The 25193-nt window shown below is 40.7% G+C and overlaps 1 protein-coding gene and 1 long non-coding RNA gene across 2 annotated transcripts; one reads left to right on the top strand and one right to left on the bottom strand.

The window, feature by feature from the left end:
• Window positions 1–3638: 3638 nt before the first annotated feature.
• Window positions 3639–7000, bottom strand: LOC135409517 (uncharacterized). The gene is made up of 2 exons (XR_010428242.1): window positions 6385–7000; window positions 3639–6278 (listed from the first exon to the last, which is right to left on the bottom strand). It is a non-coding gene; the product is annotated as an uncharacterized LOC135409517 (long non-coding RNA).
• A 650-nt stretch (window positions 7001–7650) lies between these two features.
• Window positions 7651–21781, top strand: SQLE (squalene epoxidase). Its single transcript, XM_064645140.1, has 11 exons — window positions 7651–8089; window positions 10233–10482; window positions 10768–10948; window positions 12647–12743; window positions 15801–15914; window positions 17514–17685; window positions 17970–18065; window positions 18506–18648; window positions 19741–19837; window positions 20379–20466; window positions 21235–21781. The coding sequence occupies exons 1-11, from the start codon at window positions 7799–7801 to the stop codon at window positions 21425–21427; spliced, it is 1722 nt and encodes a 573-aa protein (XP_064501210.1). The 5' UTR covers window positions 7651–7798; the 3' UTR covers window positions 21428–21781.
• Window positions 21782–25193: the final 3412 nt, after the last annotated feature.

Below are 25193 nucleotides of genomic sequence, written 5' to 3'. Positions count from 1 at the left end.
GTAGGCAGCAGCTCTACAAAGCCTGACTTCCTCAATGGCTCTGTGGATGTTGTCCATCGCCTGCCCCACATGTCATTTGTGAGGGACACAACCTCTCCCTAGAGGAAGAGACAAGCCAGAAATGACCATCAACAAGCCTGATTCTGCTCATCAGCCTTGACCGAGTTGGAAGAAGATGGCATTCTTGAAAACCAGCCCAGTCTTATTTGTAGGAGGACAAATTTGGGAGCCAGGGATCTGCCCTAAGTTAGGGGAGACAGAATCCATGGGACATAGACTTGGCATTGACAAAAGCGTGTGGAAGATGCAAGAGCAGAGGCAGAGCTAGAGGAGGATATTCAGCAGTCACCATTTAGAGGAGGTGAGGCAGAGAAGAAGGGTGGAGATAAACAGCAGTCTGGGCAGCTGTCTGTTTACAATTGTAGCAGTCAAGTTATGGGTACCTGAGTAGGCCATTTTAGAGGGACTAAGTGAGCTTCCTCTGAGGTACAGGTGGAGGGAAAGCAAGTAAGAAGGCAGAGCAGCCTTTCATCTAAGGATTCCATCTCTCATCCAAGGCCAAGCTTGATATAGCACAGCTGAGTGAATTTCAGTCACCTTCATAAAAAAAATTATTAAGATGTGAAAAAATACATGAACTAAATTCTCACCAGGTTAAGACAAATAAATAGAAGTGAAACATTGAAATTCTAACACTTCGCAGCATAAGGGTTAGAGGAGAATTTTGATACAAAAGATATTAAAGAAATCAGGAGATCAGAAGACAGCAACTCAGCAACACTGAGGATGTCCCTGCTCCACAGGGCAATGGAGGTCAGCCCCTCCCCACCTGATTGATGTTCTTCTGAAAAGCAAAGAACTATAGGGCATCTTATGAGGGGCAGTGAGCACACGCTTATCCCAGTAGCTCTGTATTTGTTATATATTTTCATTTTAAAAAATTATTGGATTTGCCTCCTCAATTGTTTTTATCCTGCCTGAAGAGTTTTTGCTTAGAAAATAAATATTATCTGAACAAATTGGCTTCTGATACCCTCATCTGGTCAAGGTGAATCACTGTAAATATCAGTATCCTCAAGGAGGTGAAAGAAGAGATGTGAAGTGCCACTAAATTAAGCTTGGACTTAGAGGGAAAATATTCAGGTCTTCAATCCAAAAGACTACTTTGCCTATGAGTACTTTTTCCAGTTTTTGAAGATTAAGAAGCAATTGCACCCCCTAATGAAAAATTAGAGTAGATGCAGAAAAGACTGAAAAGAAACAGGGAAGATGGATGGCAGGGAAAAAACAATAAATTTTCAGAAGTTTTTATCACATGCTCCTACAGTCTAGAGAGACAATCTTTAATTTATAAAGCAACCAACCAAAGTACCAAAAAGCCTGCTAAATGGAACTTGCTAGCTGTGTGGATTCTTTCCAGGTTTTGTAGGTTGAGTATCTTGCTGTAATGTGCCCTTCCAGAATTACAGACTGTCTTAATTTTTACCGACATTTCCAATCCATAATTTTAAGTCATAAACTTCACCTATCTTAGACATTTATAGATGGCAAGTGACTTATATGGAAACACTTTTATTGGCAAGCAGTATTTTTTGTTGCGAAGTGATGAGAAATTTAGTATGTAGCAATTAACTCTCTTGGAAAACATAGAATAGAATAATTGAGATTGAAAAATATCTTTAAGTTCATTGAGTCCAACCATTACCCAGCACTGCCAAGCCCACCACTAAACCATGTCTCTAAGTACCACATCTACATATCTTTTAAATAAAATACTTCCACAGTTGGTGACTCCACCACTTCCCTGGGCAGCTTGTTCCAGCCTGACAACCCTTTTTTGTGAAGAGATTTTTTGCAATATCCAATCTAAATCTCTGCTGGTGCAACTGAGCCATTTTCTCTCATCCTGTTGCTTGCTAATTAGGAAAAGAGACTGACCTCCACTTGGCTAAAACCTCCTTTCAGGTAGTTGTAGAGATCAATAAGGTCTCCCGAGTCTCCTCCAAGATAAAACACACCCACCTTTCTCAAGCACTCCTCATCAGACCTGTGCTCTAGTAAAGTAAGTTTGCTCAGCAGCAGGAAAAGTTCACTCATAGCAGAGTCGATGTGGATTAATTTCCATCTTGTAAGATTTTTATTTCTTTTTTATGTGCTAAACTCTCTCTGCTCTTCCCTTCTGGTTTTCTGGCTTGTCCTTTCTATCTGCCCTCCAGAGCTCACCTGTTCTCAATTTCTAGTGCATGGATGGATTACTGTTGATGTGTAATTTGCAATTCCACCTCATGGGAATTCACAAATATGAGCACTTTTTCTGTTTATAGAACTAGTTCACCTCTCACTTCAGCATTGCTATATACTGAACTCGAAGATTTGATTGTCTTCTGGGTGAATCTGAGCTCCACCTATGTAGAAACAAATTATTCACTGAGGAAACAAGGGAGAGAAGCAGCCTCTGGGGTTCAAAAAGAGAATCTGTTTGGATTGCATGTGGAGATAAGGCAGTACAGAGGCTGCATTTCTGTTCAGTGCTGTGTAACTGCTCAAAAGGAAAGCCTTTTTTAACAAATACCACTGTAATGTTGATATGCTTCTCCACCCTGCCTCTGTCTTGTGGTTCTTCAATCTCTTTTTCCTTTCTCATTATCTGTAGCCTGTCTGCTCTATATTAACCCTACTCCTATGTCGCCACCTTCTCCCCACAAGCCTGAAGACTGTAGCACCTTGTGAAAACATTTTGCTGTCTTCAGTAAGGCACAGCTAGGAAATGTCTGTGAAACGTGTCATCCAAATCAGAGAAAAACACAAAGCTCTGTCAGAGCTCGTGTGAGAATTGTAATTTTTAAAATAATGATTTAGCTTCTCCCTTTCCATCCTTCCATCCCAGTCATCTGACTTGTGATTATGGATATAATTGACTGAACACCAACTCACTCTAAATAGTAAGAAAAAGAGGTAAACATATTGATAGTATATGAAAAATCACCATGTGCAATCTGAGATAAAATGATAGAAAAATGGGCAGCATAATCATAGCCTTACACAGAAAACAGAACCAAGAAGCGGACAAGTGCTTACAGGTGTAGTTGTCGGGGCTGCCACAGGGTATGTGGCCACTGGTCACGTGTTGCCTATGTTCCTCAAGCCCAAATAACTTTAAATTACTGCCTGGACTCCCTGGCAATTACAGCTTTGCCCCAGAGAGATGCCCTCTTAAATATTCTGTACTACCTATCTGCAAAGAGCATAAAACCTAGTGGCTTTAATTCCCTAATTATGCATTAATAAGAGACAAATTATTTCACTTATTTTCCTTCTGGGATAGAGAGAAAATATTGCTAAGCATCCCTTGGTACACCTTATAAATACAGTATGTCATCAGGATGAACTTTCATGATGTGATGCATAATATTTTAAACTTCATAGCAGAATTCCAGTTCATACATTACATATATATTTAATAATGTTTTTGCTGTTGTTTAGACATTAAGCTGTTTTTTTCTGACATTCATTAAAAACATTCTGAAAACATCTGCAGAATTCTTCATTGTGATCAGTCTTGAAAATATCCAGCTGCACTGCACTACTTTGTTAAAAAAATGAATTGAACCACCCAACTTCTCAATAAAATCCCCACATGAAGGACAGCAATTTTTTATTTCTTCACACACCCACTGATATATACACAATCATTACAGCTTTTTATGCAAGTAGCCTCTTGCTTCAAAGCTCAAAGCCCCCCTATTTCAGAGTAATTGCAAATTCATATAATCATCCTTAGTCTTCAGGACCCCTACCACACCCCTATTGCAAAATTTGCCACGCTCTGCTTCTTCTCACAATGACTGAAACACAGGGACAGATATTTTTCTTTCATTTTTCAGTCTACACACCAGACTTTCTCCATCAGTCTGTCAGTGCAAGTAGATGACTATTAATAATTGATTAACAACCAGGATGCACAGGGAGAGCAGGTGCCATGTCATGTGTAGCTCGTCCTTGGGCAGCAAGGGTCAGTCTCATGCACACACTCTCAGTGATACCTCAGATATTGGTCCTGATGCCTGTGCTCCCGGGGCAGTTGTGACCATGAACCAGGAGCATGACTTGTGTTTTATGGGTCTCACATTCAGATGGCACAGATGATGCCTGCTTCTGCACAACAGGCAGGCTTCATCAAGTGATTTATTTTTTATACCCTGAAGTTCAGCGAACCATTTCTGGTTATTCCAACATCACACCACTGCTCTGCCAACTGCTGGTTGTCCAAGTCTGAAAATAGCATTTTGCTGAGTGAAGTTCCTTCTGGAGAAGGTTTAAGAGAAAAATCTGCTCAGGTCCAGCATCTTCTCAGGAGTCTTTATTTCCTGACTGTGACGTTGTTATGGAATTTTAGAAATTCCTGCTTCAGCCTTTTCATATTTGCCACGGTGAGATTTAAATCACAAAAAGATTTTCCACAGCAGTCACATTGACAGGGTAACACAAATGAAGCCTGAAGTTTCTCATTCTAGAAACAAAATTGTTAACCAAGTTCAAGAATGCACTTAAATCATAAAGCTGGAAAATAAGGCCATGGCAAAAAATCAGTAGCTCTACCTACCTATCCACAGAAATACCTCATTTACAATAACATAAGCAATGAAAGATAGCTCTTACAGTAAACAAATGAAAATACGTCAAACTCTTCACCACAGCCAGGAGAGTGAGAGTAAGTGAAGAAGTAGTGGGGAGCCACCCACTTCCAATGTCTTGGCTGGAAATATAGCAATGTTCTGAAAGCATCCGAGCCTCGAACAGATGTATCTGTCAGAATTCTGTAACCACTTCAATTCCCAGTAACCACTCCAAATAGAAGAATCAAGAGAAATGACTCACAGGTTACATAATCTTGAAATAAATTTTGCATTAGTTTTTAATCAACAGTAGGGAATTTCTTGGGGTGGAAGGAGAACAATCGTTCGGTTTTGTTGGTCACCTAATAGGATCTAATTACAGCCTGCAGCCAAAGAGACACTCACACTCATTCCTTCCCATATCACCCTCTGATTGCTGCCCTCTGCTCTGGCTCAGGCACAGTGGCTACAGGGTGACTTGGACATATCAGAAAGTTCATGTTCTGCAGCGGGTTACACATATCTGTTGTGGCCAAGTTGACACAAATAACTTCACAGCTGCATCAAGCAGGATCCTCAGGGGGTAAAGAAGGGTTTTGGGCAGCTGGGACTAAAGAGGGAGAAGCAATTTTACTCTAGTCTTAAAATCGTCATACCATTATCTTCATTTACAGAGTTCTGCTTTAGTCTGCTTTCTTAACCATCAGCCTTCTTTCTATTAGCTGCTTCAGTTTCTTCTGGTCCTTGGTACAGTTCTGACTATGCACTTGCATTATTCTGGTGTTAATTTTCAACAGGTATTATTCATGTACGTCAACTGACATTTCCTAGTCTTCAGGTTTGTGTTGGTTCCAGTAACTTGAAGGCTAAGGTTCTTCTTGTGTTTGGTCTATAGCATGAAATGCCCAGAAAGGTTATACGCTGTTTGACTTGGTTCTCAGACCATAAGAAAAAGGCCTCTTTAGCAGGTACAAGGACCATGAGCAAACTGAACATAGGAAATCAAGTACACATGTATTTAAGAGGCTCAGTCTCAAGTTGTTTAAATATAAAATTGCTGACAGCTGTAATAACCCTTGTTCAAACTTGAGAAAAGCAGCTCCTGCTGTGAACATGTTTTTACAGGTAGTTGTCTGTTTTGTTGGATGCTTCTGTTGCTCCAGAATTCATGTCATTGTTGAAGGAATAACCATCATTCTTGGATGAGCCCCATGCCTTTACCATATAGAAAAACCTATGTTTGATCTCTTTAGCTCACAGGATCTTTACTTTTAGCCTGAACCGACTAATCTGATGAATAAACTAAAGCCACTTCTCTTACTATCTCCTGTTTTCACTTGTATTCATTTTATCAAACTGGTTTCAGTCTCCTTTTTACTGAGAAACTACCAGACATTTTCCCCCTCTTGTAAATCTACTCCATTCTACCACTGCAAGGATCTTGTCTCCTTTCACTCCGTGTGCCTGTGATTGGTTTTGCTCATTCTTTCACCAGTTCTTCCTGGAGTGGAATCCTGTGGTGTTTCACGGCTTCATTGCTTTTAAGTATCATTATACTGTGATAGACAGAGGTTGTTGCACCACCACCAGTACACAGCCCAAGAAAGGTCCCTCTCAGAGAAATGGGAGGACCAGAGGTGTGTGTCCCTGAGGAGCTCAGTGCTAAAAACGGAAACTCAGCTGCATCCTGGGCTGCATCACCAGCAGCATGGGGAGCAGGCTGAGGGAGGTGATTCTGCCCCTCTGCTCTGCTCTGGTGAGTACTCACCTGGAGTACTGTGGGGAGTCCAACACGAGAAAGACACAGACCCATTGGAATGAGTCCAAAGGAGTGTCATAAAGTTGATCGGAGGGATGAAACACCTCTCCTGTGAAGACAGGCTGAGAGAATTGGGGCTGTTCAGCCTGGAGAAGAGAAGGCTTAGGGGACAGCTTAGAGCACTTCCACTACCTAAAGGGGCTCCAAGAGAGCTGGAGAGGGACTTTCCACAAGGGCATGGAGTGACAGGGCAAGAGGAAATGGCTTTAAACTGAAGGAGGATAGATTTAGGTATTAGGAAGAAATTCTCTACTGTAAGGGTGGCGAGACACTGGAACAGGCTGCCTGAAGAGGTTATGGACGACCCATCCCTGGAAGTGTTCAAGGCCAGGTGGGATGGGGCTTTGAGCAACCTGGTCTAGTGGAAGGTGTCCCTGCCCCCGGCAGGGCATCTGGAACTACACGGTCTTTAGGGTCCCTTCCAACCCAAACCATTCCATGGTTCTATTACTTCCCCGGTGGGTTTTGCTTTCCGTGCCCACCCGAGCAGGGCACCCCGCGGTGCCACCGCCGGTGCCCTCAGCCCCCGTCGCCCTTCAGAGAGGGTCGTGATGGCCCCGCCCCTCATCTCGTCACCACGGTAACGCCGCCCCGCCCTCCGCGCGTCACATCGCCCGGCGGGCCTAAGCCCCGCCTTCGCCGCGCTCCGATTGGCCGGCGGCCATAGCGCCATGTCGGCATAGCGCCGCCGATTGGCCGGCGCGGCTGCGGCCCGGGCGCGCGGTGCCCGCGGGGCGGTGGCGGCCGTTGCTCATTAGCATGGCGGGGGGGCCGCCTTTCCCGCGGGGCCGTCCCGCCGCGCACCCCCCGTCCCCCCTGCACTCCCGATCCTCCCCGCTCCTGGCGTGGGCGCCGCCGGCCGCGGGAACCGGGCCGGGAAGCGCCGCATCTTCCCCCCGTGAGGCGGCTGCGGGGCGCCCTGACGCGGGCAGGTAGAGCATCAGCCGCGCCCCGCTGGGCGTGCGCCGCCCTCCCCCGCCCCGCCCTAGACCCCGGGCGTGAGGGCTTCGGCACTGAGCGGGGTTGGGCACGGTGCAGCGGCGACCTGGGGCGGCGGGACGAGCCCCAGCTCCTCCGGCATCGCGTGTGTCCGTGAGGAGCCGCGCGGAGCTCAGGGGTTCTTAAGAAGACATTTTTTTTTTTTTTTTTTTTTTTTTTTTTTGAGGTTTCGGAACCTCTGTCCAGGCTCCTGGGGCTTGTCCCTCTTGTGGGGCTCCCAGTTTTCCCATTGAGATCTCCCTTCCATTGCAAAGGAAGTCGTCTCGTTTCTGCATATACGTTTTTTCACCCCTTGCACGAAGCCCCGGTTTGGGCTATCGACGGCGAAGCTTTGGAGGAACAGCCGGGAGCAGCGACCCTCACGATGTGGACCTTTCTGGGCATCGCCTCCTTCATCTACGTGTATAAAAAGTGTGGAGACCTCATGACTTATGCTAACAAGGAGGTGCTGCTCTCCATGTTGGTATTTTTCTCCCTCGGCTTGCTGCTCTCCTACAGGTACCACTTCAGGGGGCCCCGGCAGCGGCAGCAGCAGAAGCAGAAATCACACCTGGGGATGCTCTCTGATGTGCTCTCAGCTTTGCCGCTTGTTGGATTTTTCTGGGCCAAACCCACCCCGGGGTCTCAACAAGTTGAACAACCCAAATCCAGAAAGGTGAGTTTGATTCAGACGTGGCACGTGGGGTCCAAGGTCCCTCTGTTCATCCCTCTGGCCACTGACCCCTTCTGCCCTAGTGAGGGAAAAGAGCTAAGAAAGGGGTGGAGAGGGTTTGTCTTTAGATGCTGGGTGTCTGATTTGTCATATTTTGTGTTAGTTTTGGATGGCAAAAGAAACAGTGAAACTTAAGTGATACACCAAGGGTTCTGTGGAGTCAAATCAAATGTGTTTGAAGAAAGATTTGTATTAAAAGATTATTATACTTGCAGAAAAATATCTTCACTTGCCAGTCTGTTATAAACATGAAGGACTGGAGCATCTCTCCTTTGAGGAAAGGCTGAGTTACTGTTCAGCCTGGAAAAGAGAAGGCTTGAGGAGGTTTCATCAATGTCTGTATAAACGTATATCAATGTTTGTAAATACCTGAAGGGAGAGTGCAAAGAGCCAAGACTTTTTTCATCGATGGCCAGTGACAGGACGAGAGGAGATGGGCACAGAGTGAAACGTGAGATGTTTGCTCTGAAGATCCAGAAGCATTATTTACAGTGACTGAGCACTGCAATGTTGCCCAGAGAGGTGGCTGAGTCTCCAACCTTGGAGGTATCCAAAACATGTCCCAGGCCAGACTGCTCTGACCCTTCTTGAACAGGGGCTTTGGACCAGATGACCTCCAAAGACCCTTTTCAACCTCAGTCATTCTGTGGCTCTGTGATCAGCTTCCTAGTATTTATGGATAAATCACATTTGTTTAGACAACTGCAGATAGATTTACATGGAAATTATTGCTGAACTATTGCTTGTACAATAGGTGCAGGACCTGAGCTCAGACAGTCTATTCTCTTGAGCCCAGCATGGGCCTTGCTGTGGGATGGTGGAGAGTTGCAGTTGGTGCCTGGAGCTTAGCTGGAGTCCTGCCATCCAAGACCATGGACAGGACATTTATGTCCAGTACATCTGTGGCTGGCACTGTTTGGCTACTGTCCTGTGTACTTCTGGGTGTTTTCATGTGAGCACTGACCCCTTGCACTAAAGAACATGAAACTGTTTTTGGCTGCAAGTCAAAGGTTCTGGATTTTTATTTTATTTTTCTGGTAAAGCCTGCCTTTACCCCAATTTCTTCTATTACCTGAATTCAGATAGTTAGTTTTAGACTCCCTTGCTGCATTGTAGACATAAACATGACACTATGCCACTAGAAATTCTAGCTTCAGTGTTGTTTTGGGCATTTGTTTCACTGATGCAATCGTATTTTTACCACTGTCAGCACTGCAATACCAAGGCATTTCTGAAAGAGTGAATTGAACTCTCTTCTACCAGCTGGAGAAATGACTTTCAGCTTTGCACTGGAATTGCCCTTACAACTTTTTTTCGCTTTGAAGTGTATGTGATTAGATGCTGTTGGGAAGGTTCTATAGCACAGCTGGTCTTCATCTTCAGGTACCAGTTTATGTGTTCATTGATGTCCAATCCGATATATGTCAATTCTTAACAGTTTTAAATGTAGGTGAAGGATGTTTTTCCTTATACTTATAACTGTCAGATGACTTTTCATTTCAGGACCACTTCTTAATAACGTTTCCCAGGTAGCTGCTTCTGCTGATCTTTTTCCCTGCTGAGTATTACCATAAGCTGTTATTATGGTACTTAGGTAGGTTTAGTTACAAGTAAAATTAAAGAGAAATATGTTTTCCAGAGAAATACATTTTCCAGTAAATCTGATACCTTTTTCTTTGCAAAGTGCTAAGGCCTCCATGTGGGAGTGGTTCCCTGGCATGAAGGCATCAGTGTCTTACTTTATAGAATAAGAATATGGGTCTGCCTTGTCTTACTGTCTTTTATAGCTACTTTCAGTCTCTCTGACACTTATGTTAGTGATTTGTCTTTGATCAGCAAGGCAGTTTTAAACAAGGGTCTTGATTTTGTTTGCAGGGGTGTTGGGTTTTTTTTCTCTTCTTGTACTTTTTTTGCATTGTAGAGTATGATGGATTTAATTTCAGACAAAACTAAACTGGAAGGTGCTCTCCACCTACTGATATTCAGTCCCTGGCTCAGAGTAGAACTAGTTCAAAGTCAGCCCTCTGACAAGGTTATGGTACAGATACATCAGCATGTGTAACTTTGTTGGCTTTGTTTTCTAAAGGGTAAAAAAGAAGTGAACTTCTCAGATGTGAATCTCACAGAGACAGCTCCAAATACATTATCACCTCAATATGATCCAGAAATTATCATTGTGGGATCAGGTGTCCTTGGTTCTTCCTTGGCGACAGTGCTCTCAAGGGATGGAAGAAAGGTGACAGTGATAGAGAGGGATCTGAAAGAACCTGACAGGATAGTTGGAGAATTGTTGCAACCTGGAGGATTTAATGCTCTTCGAGACTTGGGTCTTGAAGGTAAGTGCAATTCAAAATGTGTATATATATGTGTAACACAACAGTTACTACACCCTATGAAGTTTTTAGTAAAAGTGCACCTACGTGGAAAAATTAAGAAATGATGTCTGTGCTTTACATTTGAATTAAGACCACTTGTGTATTTCCAGTTTGCCATTTTGAAAACACTTGTCTTTTAATATGTGTTTTAAGAACATTGGACCCTATGTAAAGAAATACCTTTAATACCTAATTAAGCTTTCTTAAAGACTTTTTTTAACTCATCTATTGCCTTATATTTTGCAGATACAGTAGAAGGTATTGATGCACAAGTGGTAAATGGTTACATAATTCATGACCTAGAGAGCAAGTCAGAGGTTGAGATTCCTTATCCAACGTCTGAAGATGGACGTGTGGCCAGTGGAAGATCTTTTCATCATGGCCAATTCATCATGGGTCTCCGAAGGGCAGCCATGGCAGAGCCCAAGTGAGTCACGTTGTGAACAGCACAGTCAGGATCCAGAGATTCAAAAGCACTGTTCCCAGCATCCATGAGATTCCTTAACCATTTTCCTCTGTCCCATCAGGGAGGGCTGCAATGAACAAGAGTAAGAGAAAGTAGCAGCTATAGTTACTCATTCTGCTTTTTGCAGACAAGTTCATAAGTTACATATACATCAGATATATCATATATACACCACCCTTTGGGACAAGTAACTCTTTAAACTAAGGGAATATAGGCTTTAAATATTAGGCAAGGTACTGATGCATCTGTGTGGGGGGACAGTTCATGGTTGAAGGGTTGATTCTCTTCTGCTGATTCTTGGGTTTGGCATTTTACCAGAAGCAGTGACCTCTTCTTGGTGAACAATGCTCAGAACTTCTTTGGCCAAGATGTGAGTGGCAAATCTGGCATAATTTCTTAGATTGTGGTTTGTGTTCAAAGGGATCTGTAAAGGTCATGTAGTCCAACCCTCCTGCAAAGGGCAGGATCATGTATATCTTCCACTGATGTTGTCAGTGATGCCAGAAATCAAGGTTTTGCATGCATGTTGCATGTTCGTTTGCTTTTTTTTTGACAACAAGAAGTGGGGCAAAATAACTGCAAAGGAGCACTAAATGAAAGTAGCTCTTCCCAGTTACTAACTGGTATTTTTCAGAATCCAGAAGACACCTTTTTTTCATAATGAAAAGAAAAATTTGTGTTTGGTATTTCCTCTTAAATCAAGCCAGTCATGATCTGTTCTGAAATTTCCATGCTGGATGGCATGTAGAAAAGACATAAATTGAACTGTTTGTGTTCCTTCTGAGAGCCCAAAATAGCAAGCTCTTGTATTCGCATGTGGACCTTTAGCTTAGTTCTCCAAGTCATGGAATTTCACCTGGATAGGGAATATTTGTGAGGGAGAGACAGTGTCCCATTTCGAACTGCTAAGTCTGAACTGCTGTGATCAAGTCTGACAGCTCAAACCCAACAAGGGATGTAAGTTTGCAGAGATTTAATTTCTGAACCGAAAGAGCTCTGTTTGGGAGGTAGAAGAAAGGGATGCTTCGTTCAAAGAGAAGTGTCTGCAGAACTTTAAAAGCATTAATTAGCAAAAAATCCCCCAAAATCAATACCAAATGTATCCTGAATTCCTGAGTTACCAACCTAGACATCTGTATCCTAAACAGGTTAGATTAGTTTGGACTGTTCTGAGAATTAGGTGCCTCACTTTTATCTAGTGTACATGTTAAGTATTTAGGTGCTGCTGATCTTGCTCTTTAATTCTCCTTGGAGAATTAAACTGTCAGCAGTTCCCACCACTTCACTGGGATGACTCAGTCAGCTGCCAGATTTCTGACCGCTATTAGATGTGAAACTCCTCTCAGCATCTCCCACTTGGCCATGAAGCACCTGAAGCACAGCTGGGGATTCTGCTTAGTGGCAGGGTGTTTAAGATAAGCACACAGTTTTTAGAATATTCAGGTATCAAACCAAAGGTAATGTTGAACTGAAATTAATGACCAACACCTTTTGACATTTAATCTGGCTTCAGAAAATGGCAAGAACACTTCCTTGCATGTTTTAAACAAATTGTGTCGGCAGAGGCAAGATTAGTGAAAATTTGGTTTTTCTTCCATGTCTAGAGCCTTGAAATGTTGGCATCATTAATCCTCTTCTGTTTTAACCCCTCCATTTCAGCACAAAATTCATTGAGGGGACTGTGTTACAGTTGCTTGAGGAAGATGACTGTGTCGTGGGTGTTCAATACAAGGACAAAGAAACTGGAGACACTAAGGTAAGACAGTTTTCTGTTATGATCTTTGTTAAACTATTGAGAAAATTGACGGTTGATTTATATATATATAATTTTTTTTAAACTTGTGTATCAGAGCACTGGTGCAGAAATAATGCAGTTATCAAGAAAGCAAAAGCTTTAATAAAGAGAGATTACTTTCTAGTAAATACAGTCCTGGAATTCTCCTTATAACTTGTTTTGCAGCTTCTGTTTTCAGTGTCTCTGGAGAATTCAGTTCATTATTTGTTTCAATATTCATATGTCTAGAGTTTAAAATCTTTTGAGAGTTCCTGGTGGAAAAAACCCAGTGTATTAGGATTTGTGGTTTGACTGTGTGTCTACATTTCCACATATACATCCACCAGCTAGTGGGGAACTGAAAATAAGTTACCTCTTCATAGCGAAAGCTCTGTCCAGTCATTTCTTGGATGACAGAGAGTTCTGGCCTATTTTAATTGTATCACTGATTTGATTAACTTTCTTTGCATCAACTAATGCTAAATTGCTGACTAAATGTTGTGAAACAGTGTGAACTTAAAAAGTTTAGGAAAGCCCAGTCTGGATAGAACCTCTGTGCTGAAGTTGTGGGTATACTGCCTATTCTCTAGAAAAAAACCAAATTTTTAAGCTTCTTTGTTGACTTTGAAATTCCTTTGCTGCCTAAAGTTATGTAGGCAGTGTGTTCAGATGTACTGTGATGGGGAAGATGGGACTCTCCTGCCTATGCCCTGCTGCCCTTCATAGTACATGGAGAAAGTTCCTGAGTAGCTGAAGGATCCTGCCCTGAGCATTACAACAATATCTTTCATACTTAAGGAATAGTAGCATAAAACTGTATGTGAGAGAGCCTTTTAAAAGTACTTGCCAAAGCTGTGAGAGAGCAAGCTGGTTTTAGACTCGCCTCAGGCAAATGGCATTTCAGCCCACTTGATGGCAAAGTACTGCAAGTAGGAAGCTGTAAGAGAGAGGTTACAACGTCCTTGAGCCCTCTTGAGGTAGCTGGAGGAGGAGGGAGTTCCAAGTCCTGTTCATTGGTCTGTCTTACATGTAATATAAAATGAAAAAAACCATATTAGGAAATCCACTCTAATAGAATAAGCCATTGAATCACAGATGGGTGTGAGAAAGACAGGGAGTTTGGAGAGGAGGATGTTTTTTGGGGGGAGAAGGGTGGGCTTTTTTGGTGTTTAGGTTTTTTTTTTTTCTTAAATCCAATTGGCTTTATGATCCACCAACATATAAGGGGTTTTTTGTTTTATTTTGTTTGAACAGTGGAAAAAGATAATGCATATTTTGCTTTGAATTTTGTTTTTAAGCTTCTTGCATTTGTGGATGTTGTTACTGTAATTTTAAGTGTGACTTACTTTGCCAGCACTAGGGTGACCTGTGTTTTAACCTGTGTAGTTCCTGAGAGCATAGGTGTTGCTATAAAGGACTTAAGTTTTCTATCTGTATACTGGAGATAAACAAACTCATGTTTTGCTCTGAATGCTGAAGTTCAGTGGCTAGAAAGAGCTGTTTCATTTGCTGGCTTAGAACTCCTTTGATTTTAGAAATCTAGTGTAAGAAATTTCGATTAAACATTTCTTCATAGCTATGTTTCCCTACCTGTGAGTTCTTACAGCTAGGAAACTCTTAGTTGAGTAATAAAACAAAACCCAAGGCTGTTTACATTCCTTAGCCTGCTTTCATAAAGAAAGGAGGCTGATCTGTGTTGTGTGTCTGCATTTTTCTGTTTTTTCCATCGCTCTTGTCCACTACAAAAAGAGATTTTTATTCTCTTAAATGAGGTTTACATTAGACAGTGTGCTAAAAGTCAATTTACAAAATTTATCAAAACCAGGCAGCTGAATAGACTCAAGGTTTAGTATGTTGACTGTGGAAAAATTGTAGCATGAATGTTCAGCTCATTAGACACCAGGGAACCCATACAGGCAGGTGACTTTGGTCTACTTGCAGGAGTAATTAGCTCGCAATCATCCAATCTGGGAATCCATAGGGAAGAGGTTTCGTTAGCTCTACTCAGGAGCTCACTTGTATAAGCACAGACACTGTAAAACGTCTATTATTTTACTCAGATCTACTCTCATCTGATTTTGTCCAACTTCCCCTCACACAGCAAAAGATGTTACGGTTTGTGTGACCAAGTGGAGTTGGACTTGATGATCCTTGTGAGTCCCTCTCAGCTCAGGATATTCTATGATTCTGTGAAGTGACAGAGTCCATTCTGATGCTGGAGGCAAGTGCTCCTGGAGTAACCCATTCACATAGTGCCTCACCAGATGCTTCCATCCAATAGTAAAAGTTTTCCTAGGAGTACTAATGAAACACAGCATGCCTTTTTTGTCTTGTTACTTGTCCTGAAAGCTTAGAAGGAAAACTGTATTTTACTGCTTCTGCCAAGCATATGAGATTACTGAAGGCCAAAGACTAATGCTTAGTGTAAATCTATTGTCATTTGAAGTTCAATTACTGAATATATTGACGTTGAGAAAGCTGCAGGTAGAAGGGGACATCTACTCACATTTGTATTTTGTCTATATACACTATTTGTTATAGCTCCTATAACTGCTCAGAGTTCCTTGCTTGGTCTTTTAAAGAGAATCCTATATGCTTACTGCATATCAGTTTGTTAAACTTTGGTTTGGTTTTCTTCAGTTGCTTATGCATGGTTCTTTAATTTAAAATTTCTTTCTTTTTTTTTTTTCTTCTGAAGAGCATTGCAGGCCAAAGGGAGAAATTACTCCTCTTTCTTGTCTTTTTTTCTTATCCAAGTTCCTACACTGTTCCCATAACTGTGTTATCTGAATGCATGTCTAAAAAAGCTGGAGTATATCATTAGATGAGCTTTTAGAGGAAGTAGGTATGAATAAGAGGGAGGCAAAAAATACTGTATTTCTTAATACGTATGTTGTTAGTATAGTCTGTGATCCTCTTAGATGTTTATTGTTTTGTAGAACATGTAATGTACAATTGCAAAGGAGAGCTTGAGTTGCTTCTCACTGTTCTGAAGCAAAACTGACAGTGTCATATCTTTATTTTTTCTTCATGCTGCAGGAACTTCATGCACCACTTACAGTTGTAGCTGATGGACTTTTTTCCAAGTTTAGGAAAAACTTGGTATCCAGTAAAGTTACTGTTTCATCCCATTTTGTTGGTTGCATTTTGAAGGTAACTTTTATGCATAATTCTATATAAGCCAGTCTGCTATTGCTTCTTTATGTGAGTCTGAATTTCACTGAATTTGTTGTTGTTTATTACCTTTTCCAACAGAATCAATTAAAACTCTGCTTTTAGATATTTATCCAGCTGTTGTGTCAGTTTCTGTGTCCCTTTGAGGAGTGCTTGAAAATTTTGATCTTTGTTTTCCTCTGAAATTGTTGATGCGTCCTCCATCCCAGCTCTAGGATAGTTGAACTTACTATATCAGACTTCATGTTTGGTATAGTTACAGATCATATTTTCAACTCTTAAAACACTTTTAAGTATCTGTGAGCCAGCTTTGGCTTTGTTTTTTGTGTTTTAAGGTAGATATTGTGGTTAAATTTAGGTTTCTGGTTTTAAGAGTGGAGTATAGTGCTAATCTTAAACATATTGTTGAACAGGGGAAGGTTTAAAAAATGTATAGATATTCCACATAGCTAGTTTAAACTGAGCACTGAATTCACTAGACCAGTTCACAGAAATTTATTTTTAGAAAGAAACATTTCAGCATCTTATGTAAGGCAGTGCTATGTGCACTATTAGTGCTATGTCTTATTTAACACTAAGCTCTGGATCAGAAGTGGGCACCAGTGTAAACCTGGAACGCAGTTTGTAAAATTGTTACCCTGGATATAGGGCCTTTGACAGGTTTGTGAAAGATACTGGTACCTAAGATGGTGACACTCCTTTTTTCACAATACTTAGAGTATTCATTCAGGGGGTGGAAATCATGCTGGCAGCTGTGACTGAAACCACCTACAGTTTTATACTCTAGAATACCCAAACTGTGCTCCTGCCTGAAGGTGAGTGGTACCTTGTAAACGGGTACCTATTTGCCTTCAGGATGTATAAACTTGAAGAGAGAAGGTGGTGTCCTGGTTTCTGACCAGGAATCTGGGTTGGTAGCTGGGTGGTTGGAGAACCCAGGTAGAAATCCTGGCTGGGTCTTACACTCTGTGGCTGCTGCAAAAAATAATTAAGGGAGCAAAAATCATTAAGGGAGAATGAACCAAAATTAACAGAATTTTCACTGTACTGGGGACACTGACTTGGAGGAACTTCAGCATTTTTTGGGTCCCTGACTCAGTTAGCACCACCCAAGTTTGTCTAGTTTTGGAATCTTGTTTAAGACCTCACTAGGTAGGACCCCATGGTTCTTCCTCCATTGATGTCTCCATGTAGTTGTGTTCAGACTAGTGCATTTCTTTCCCTCCCACCACTTTCTTTATGAAAAGAAAACAGAATGATCTTACCAAAAACTACTACATTGATTGCATTACAGGTTTTCAATGGCATGCATTAAATGTTGATGAGGTATTCAAATGAAATGTATAAAGTAGTATATATTCTAGTAAATATTAAAATGTATTGGCAAAAGAATTGTTGCTACACTGAAGTTCAGAACTTTCTTTTTGAAAACACTTAATTTAAGAGACAAATAACACAAATTTAACATGATACAGAATTTTATTTTAAAGTATTTTAGAAAATTATTTTGTATGTCTGACATTTAGTATCCTGTCATTAATCAGTCTCAATCTTTCTCCCTCTTCTTTCCTTTTTAAGGATTCACCACAGTTTAAAGCTAATTATGCTGAACTTGTTTTAGCTAAGACAAGTCCAGTGCTAATCTATAAGATTTCTTCAACTGAGACTCGGGTCCTTGTTGATATTCGAGGGGAAATGCCCAAAAATTTAAAAGAATACATGATTGAGAACATTCATCCACAACTGCCTGGTGAGTCTAGAAAGATTTCTAGATAATTGTCACATTTAAATATGCCCCAAAAAAGACACATTTCATTGAATCCATTGAACTGTGTAGGCTTTTCCATGTGCACAGTTACTGGTCCAGTAACCATAACCCTTCCTCGCTTCCACATCACGCAGTTTGTTCAGCTCACATTGGTGAGGTTGGCAATCCAGAAGGATTAGCTCTCTAAGGAGAGGTTAAAATAGGTTATGTACAAGTTATTTTTGACTTAGTCTAAGTACTGTAACTAAAATATTTGGTTATTGCAGATCATTTAAAGGAACCATTCTTAATAGCAGTTCAGAATGACCGTTTGAGGACTATGCCAGCCAGCTTCTTGCCTCCTTCAGCTGTAAACAAGAAAGGTGTGTTCTAGTTTTAACTGGAATGTTTGTATCGATGCCAGACTTTAAATCAATGCCTCTTTTATCTCTAAGTTTAATTTACTCAGTTGCTCAAGCTTATACAGAAAACTTATAAGAAAACTTCATTAAAAAAAAAAAAAGGGAAATTAAGAGTGTATGTGTTTATGCTTTTTGACACATGTACATGTATACCTGTGGGGAAGAAAATAGCTTGACCTTGATCATCTTAAAACACTTTTAAGCCTGTTAATTTAAAGACATACTTTTTGGTTTTTTTACTTTGTTTTTTCTTTTTTAATTGCTAGTGTTATTCATCTTATTTTCTGGTGGGAATGAATTCTTAGTATGTTTGATTTTTTTTTTTTTTTTAATTGAGGGCTTGAGTTCTAAGATTCTGTAATGGCCATGCAGTATCCCATTGTTTTTTCTATTCTACCTAGGTGTTCTTCTTTTAGGAGATGCATATAATATAAGACACCCTCTAACTGGTGGAGGAATGAGTGTTATTTTAAATGATGTTAAAATATGGAGAAGTTTGCTCCAGGATATTCCAGACCTTTATGAAGATTCTGATGTTCTTAAGGTGATTATTTTGGATTTTAGGCAGCTTTTGCTGCAATTCAGTGACACACTTGTAAGTTTTCTGCAACTCGGGCAAGTAAGTTTTCAAAGCAGTTTTCAAAGGTTTGGATAGAATAATTAGAAACCAGGGATTCAGCAGGGGAGCTGTGCTTTGGGAGTGCTGTGGCTGTGTGGCAAAAAGCAGTTTCCAATCTGTGCTTACAGACCTGCTGTATTTTACTTAAGGAGACTGGTGTGCTGTGTCCAGTCAAAATGCTTTGGTAATATAAACTGATATTCTAGTCTTAGTAGTGTATTTGTATCCAGATTGGTCCTAAATGTGGTGGGTTTGGACCATTACACTTGTGTGAGTGGAACTTGGAGAATAATGAGCTTGTGTACCAAGTCTTTCAAGACACATCTCAGTGCTCCACGAGCCTCTTGCCCACTGAATTAATCTCACAGTAGTAAGTCAGAAGACATCCTTCTTTCCCAGGATCAGCACCATCAGTGTTCATGCAAGGTTTATTTTTTCAGTGAGATTTAAACTCACAATTCTCATGAGTAGATAATAAGAGCTCTTATTTATTTGTTTGCTGCTTTGGTTCGGGTTAGGCATATTGTCTTGGCTAAATTACAGATAGTATAATTATAGACTACAAACAGGTGATTAAAAAAATGTATTTTAAAATTGAGAAGCACTTAGAGGGACCCTGAATGTCAGGACAGTTCAGGACTTACCTGACCAAATGCAGATACTTAGCTAGTCACCTCAGACTTCCATTTATTTCCTACTTATTATCAGTCAACTGAGAGAACTAGGTGAGTGTTACCCTTCAAGTTCCAACCTACCCCACCCACCTACTCTAGGATGCATGCTCTGGAACTACCTTTTTTTTGCCCCTATATTTGGTGTAAGAGGAGCCTAAACTGGTTCCAAGGTTCCAAACTTCAACAAGTTTCCAAAATTCCTTAATGACTTCACTTTGAACTGATCTAGCACATTACTAAATCCACTCTGCATTTCCATGAGCATGACTTTTGCCACCTCTTTGGAAATCTTTTGAATGCTCTTCCATTTTACTGACTTTGTTTTTGTTTTTCCATTTTTCAGGCAAAAAGAACATTTTACTGGTCAAGAAAAAAATCTCATTCTTTTGTAGTGAATGTTCTTGCCCAGGCACTTTATGAACTCTTTGCTGCCACAGATGGTAAATATATTTTAACGATAACGTCTGACTAATTACAACTTGATAAATAAATATGCCTGGGGAAGGGATGTGTTTGACCATGCATCCATGTGTTTGTGTGTGTATATGAATATATCAATATGTACGTATATTGATATATATTAAAAATATATTAAAGGATTTTAATAAGTTAGCTCATGTTCTCTGCCTAATGGTTTAGTTCTGTTGTGATGTAAACTGAGTTTTAGGAATGTGAAGGCAAGTCTGAAGTTAGTATTAAAAAAAAAACAAAACAAAACAAACAAACAAACAAAAAAAACAAATGAAGAAAAACCCCACAATCAAAGAAAAAAGTAGGAAGCACTTTTTCTTGTGTCAGTTAATGCAAAAATATGTAGATATTCTGTAAGGATATCCTTTCCTTAAATAAAACCATCTCAAAATCCAACTGAATTGAACAGAACAACAGCTACCAAAGTCCTGGATTTAATGTTGTGTAGGCAGAAAAATTTTCTTGTATGTGTTGAATATATTTATTGAGTCATTTTAATTCATTTTGTAGATTCCTTGCATCAGCTAAAGAGAGCCTGTTTCCATTACTTCAGACTTGGAGGAGAATGTGTCTCAGGTCCTGTTGGATTGCTCTCTGTGTAAGTTCACTGTGCTGTCAGTAGTTACTGTGAAGGGGGCTGAGCACCGTGAGCCCCTATGAGATCTGCACAGGGAGAATGGCCCACACCAGCCTGTATAGTTAAGATTATACTAAGGGGTGGAACCTTATTAGAAACTGTCTTTAAATGCTGACTTTTTTTTTTTTCCCTTTCTTTCTGTGTAAAGAAGGCCACCAAAAGCTGAAGAGAAGTTAGTGTAGGTAGCACAGGAGTTTGAATGAGGTGGAGGGGTCCAGACCAACAGAGCAGCTGCTGGAGACATTCCCTACTTGACAAGTTGAGAATAGTGAAGGGTGAGGCCTCTCATAAAAGGTTGTAAGGAACAGGGAGATCTCTAGCTATGAAGGTATTTGAATGACCCCTCAGAAACTAATGAATGCACAGTAAATCATACTACTCTGAACATGTGAGAATGTGTGCTTTTATGTTTCTCCTTTTGGAATGAGAGCTGAAACTGAAGAGCCTGTTGAGAATATTCTTCCAGGGGATGATAAAGGCAGACACAGAGTACTGGAAAAGGGAAAGCAGCAGGCTGTGTTGGCTGTGCTGTAGAAGGGACCACGGAGTGTGGAGCAGCTGCAAGAGAACCAAGTTTGTAATTTTTAGTTGAGATGGCAGGACCAGAGCTGCCTAAATCAGAAGGGGGTGTGTTATCTTGAGTGGAGATCTGTATTTGTAAAATGGAAATTTGTCAGTGCTTTCTGACTCTGTTTATTTACCCGTTTTATTTTTTTTCTTTTAATGCAGGTTATCTCCTAAACCAATGGTACTGATTGGCCACTTCTTTGCTGTGGCTTTATACGCCGTTTATTTTTGCTTTAAGTCAGAATCCTGGATCACCACACCTCGAGCAGTTTTCAGTAGTGGAGCTGTTCTTTACCGGAGCTGCTCTATAATATTTCCACTTATTTACTCTGAAATGAAGTATTTAGTCTACTAAAATCCAGGGGAAAATGACTGGAGGAAGAAAACAAGGAAATCACAATGCCTTCAAAATCTTTGGACGTGTACTATTTAATATTGTATTATGTTTTCTTCTCTTCAAAATGCAATTTCCTTGATAAGGATTTAACTTAATTTTGGTTTTGTGGTTATATACATATATATTATATGTAAATATTCTTTTCTTTGCAATTTAAGTTCAAAAAGGAGTTAGCTGTTTACAAAGACCATAATTAAGTGTTGACACGTGGTAGATAATTGCCAGTTTTGACAGAATTTCTTTCCTTGCTTTACCCATTGCTGAGTGCACCACTAATATTAATAAACTGAGAAGTGAGAACTGTAAACCATATGCTGCTATTATCCTTCATGCTTTTTCTGTTCAGTAGTTCTGTAGACTGTTTCTTTATTACTGTGAAGTATTGTAACATTCTTGAACTGGGTTATTTTGTTAGGATTTGCCTCTGTTCTGTTTCAGTTGCAGGTAAGATACTATCCTGTTGGCACTTAAAAGGACATTGTAAAGGATGTCAGATTTTGATGTGTCACCATATCTTTAACTTCAGTCACTGTTGCCAGTACCATGTTGCTCTTCTGAATTCATTCTTTACACTGGAATTCATTTAAACAAGTAATAATCAAACCATAGCTGTGTTGGCTACTGCAGTGCACTCAGGTACTGAAAGCACATGTTTTTTGGAAATTTCTTCCTATCTCACTTCCTTTTAAAACCTTGGGAGTTTGGATTTGTTTTGCTTGGAGTGTATGCAACTGAAGTTTAACACTGCCACAAACTGAAGCACAGCAACAAACTTTATCCACTGAAACAAATTCAGTCCAGGCTATTTCCAGTAGACAGTAATCTTTAATATTACTTCTAAAAATTAATTAGAAGTACCATGAAAGTGTCCTTTTAATACTTGGAGTATGGTGGGATTACTTTTCCTGTAGGAATTGCTGCATGCTACTAAAGAGTTCATATCTATTCCTGTTGGTCACTATTCCTCTCAATGTTCTCATTATCAGTGTGCTTTCCTTTGTTCTTGTGCATCTGCATTTTACTTTGCCTTTTCTGTGATTGACTTGGGGATGGCTCCACTCTTGGCTTGCCTAAACAATCACACATGGGTGCAACCAACAGTCTGGAAAACAGTAACAGATTTTGTTCTTCTGTACTGGTGAAACTGTGACTCTATCTTGAAAATGGCAGATTGCATAAGCTGTGTATAAACACATTTTATCTTGGACTGTGAAAAAAATCTGTGGAGAGACTTTATTTAATATTTTATTTGATGAATATGACCTGTTCTTTTCCAGAAGCAAAAGTATGTATATTTTTCTAACCATGATCACTTTTGATACCCTCTTGAAATTACACCCATCATGAATATGTCTATGTTTAAACTTTAGGGTAAAGTACTAATAGTTTCAAATATCATTATATATGGTAACTAATGATGCCCCTTTAAGGGTACACAAAGTTTGCAGAATTTATACAAGTGTTTTCAAAATTTGTGACAATTTTGAAAATATCAATTAATTTTACATTTTCTATTTTTTTATATTATTTGCAGTCAGTCTCTTTAAAGTCAAGGATAAAAAGTCCTGAGCCAAATACACATCCTCAGCTTACTTAAATAAAAAGTTACGATATATGTAGATTATTTCTGTTGTGTATCTCTGGTTAATGAGTTTTGTTCAATCCTAATTGATCAGGAAATATGAGTGTGCTTTAATTTGCATGTATGTGTAAGGCCTTTTTCCTTTCATTTCTTGAATTTGGTGCCTGGTTAAGTCTCTTGATGATCAGGGTAACAATCACTTATGGGAAATTACTGGGGGAAGAGACAAATTTTGCGCACGTGTGTGAGAAGGGTCAACCTGAAAACAAGACCCATGAAATGGCTACGTGCCTTGTCCTCAGGACAAGATGAAGGCCTTATGTTGAAGTATCAAACAAACTGGGATCATTGTGACACCAGGCAACACAGGGTGTGCTTCTAACTGAAGTTACTGATGAGTTGGTTTCAGGTGGTGTTGGACAGTGTTGGCCGGGCGCCTACTCTGGTTGGTGGCTGCAGCAGCACTTTGCCCGGGTGAAGAAGAGTGAAGGGCAGAATTTCCAGCTGTGTTCCATAGTCCCTGACTGCAGAGATTTTCTTATGGATGCAGAGGGATGTTGGCGGGGGTGGAGGGGAAGGCATGAAAGAAGCAGTTCTTGAGTCAACTGAGAGTTAGAATAAAGCTGGCAGTGAGTGGGCAATGTCTGTAGGTAAAATGGCCAAAAATGGAATCCAACAGCAGCTCATGCTAAGCCACAGTATGGTCACAGGCAGATGGTCTGTAAGAACCCTGATTTTCATTTTCTACACCTATATGCAGCAAAGTGAAGCAACGTGCCAGGAAAGTTGTGTCACAGGCATGGTTCAGAATCTGAGAGGAGCACAATGCACATGTGTTTGATGCAACTTGAGTTGTCCATGTATCTGCAAACTCTGAAGAGGTTGGTTCTAAGGATTTGTACACTGCAACATTTAATAGCGTCCCGTGTTCTCAATTAAGTGTTGTGGGCACAGGAGTTGTGTGTTGTACGTGTGGTTATCCCTCTGCTCCAAGACTGGTGCAGCTGCAGCTAAGGGAGAGAGCAGAAGGAGCAAGAGAAGTAGCTACCTAGTGGTGAGATAGTAGGTTTGAGATTGTAGGTGTTCACATTGTGCAGGAGTATGAAAACTTGCTTGTGGTGGGGAGGAAAGAGGAAACAGTGTCATGGAATCATAGAATCATCAAGGTTGGAAAAGACCTCCAAGAGACCAATCTTTGACCGAACAACACCATGTCAATTAACCACAGCACGAAGTGCTCTGTCTAGTTGTTTTTTGAACACCTACCTGGGCAGCCCATTCCAATGTTCAGTTCTTCCTGGTGTCCAACCTAAACCTCCCCTGGTGCAGCTTGAGGCCATTCTTCTTGTCCTATCTCTGGTTGCCTGAGAGAAGAGGTTGACCCCCACCTGGCTACAACCTCCTTTCAGGTAGTTATAGAGAGTGATAAGGTCTCCCCTGAGCCTCTTCCAGGCTGAACACCCTGAGCTCCCTCAGCCACTCCTCCTATGACTCACTTTCCAGACGGTTCACCAGCTCTGTTGCCCTTCACTGAACTTGCTCCAGCACCTCAATGTCTTTCTTGAACTGAGGCGCTCAGAACTGGACACAGAATTCAGCTGCTGCAATGCAGACTGGTTAGATAGGAAAGATGTGTGGAGCATGTTGCCTGTACTGGGTTCCCACGAGTAAGTGGTGGCCTGTGCTACTTCAAAGGCTGCTCACGTGCCCTAAAACCTAAAATACCTGTTGGTATTTGCTATAATCCTGTTGATGCTCACAGGTTGTTTTGTGTCAGTAGGGCTGTAGTTTATGGTTGACTCGCAGTCCTTGCACATATTGCTCTCTGAAACCAGCTTGTGTATTCTGGACAAAAGTAAAATCCATTCAAATCAGAATAACTAGGGGCAGTTGATAAATTATTCATCCTGAAATTCTGGCTTGCTCAGCATGACATTACTACATGAAAAATTGTGTCAGCGTTTCCTAAATTGTTCCCTGTGAAGCTCCAAAGAGCTGCACAAGCTCCTGTGCTCTGCAGAGTGAACAGAGGAATGACAGTTTGGTGAAATAAAATTATTCCAGGTATTAAAACTAAAAGCTGACAGAGTATTTTAAGTAGTAACTTAAATCCACTGTTAATTTAAGCAAAATAACATAAAT

Source organism: Pseudopipra pipra, chromosome 1, assembly GCF_036250125.1.
Source record: "Pseudopipra pipra isolate bDixPip1 chromosome 1, bDixPip1.hap1, whole genome shotgun sequence".
Classification (NCBI taxonomy): Eukaryota; Metazoa; Chordata; class Aves; order Passeriformes; family Pipridae; genus Pseudopipra; species Pseudopipra pipra.
Note: the sequence above shows the minus strand (reverse complement) of the source record. Positions and strands in the feature narration are given on the sequence as shown.

What these genes read in the sequence shown, in the direction of transcription:
- SQLE (XM_064645140.1), top strand. Translation starts at nt 7,799, where the DNA reads ATGTGGACCTTTCTGGGCATCGCCTCCTTCATCTACGTGTATAAAAAG. An exon ending in GCAGCCATGGCAGAGCCCAA is followed by an intron (nt 10,949 to 12,646) that starts GTGAGTCACGTT and finishes CCTCCATTTCAG; the next exon opens with CACAAAATTCATTGAGGGGA. An exon ending in TTGTTGGTTGCATTTTGAAG is followed by an intron (nt 15,915 to 17,513) that starts GTAACTTTTATG and finishes TTCCTTTTTAAG; the next exon opens with GATTCACCACAGTTTAAAGC.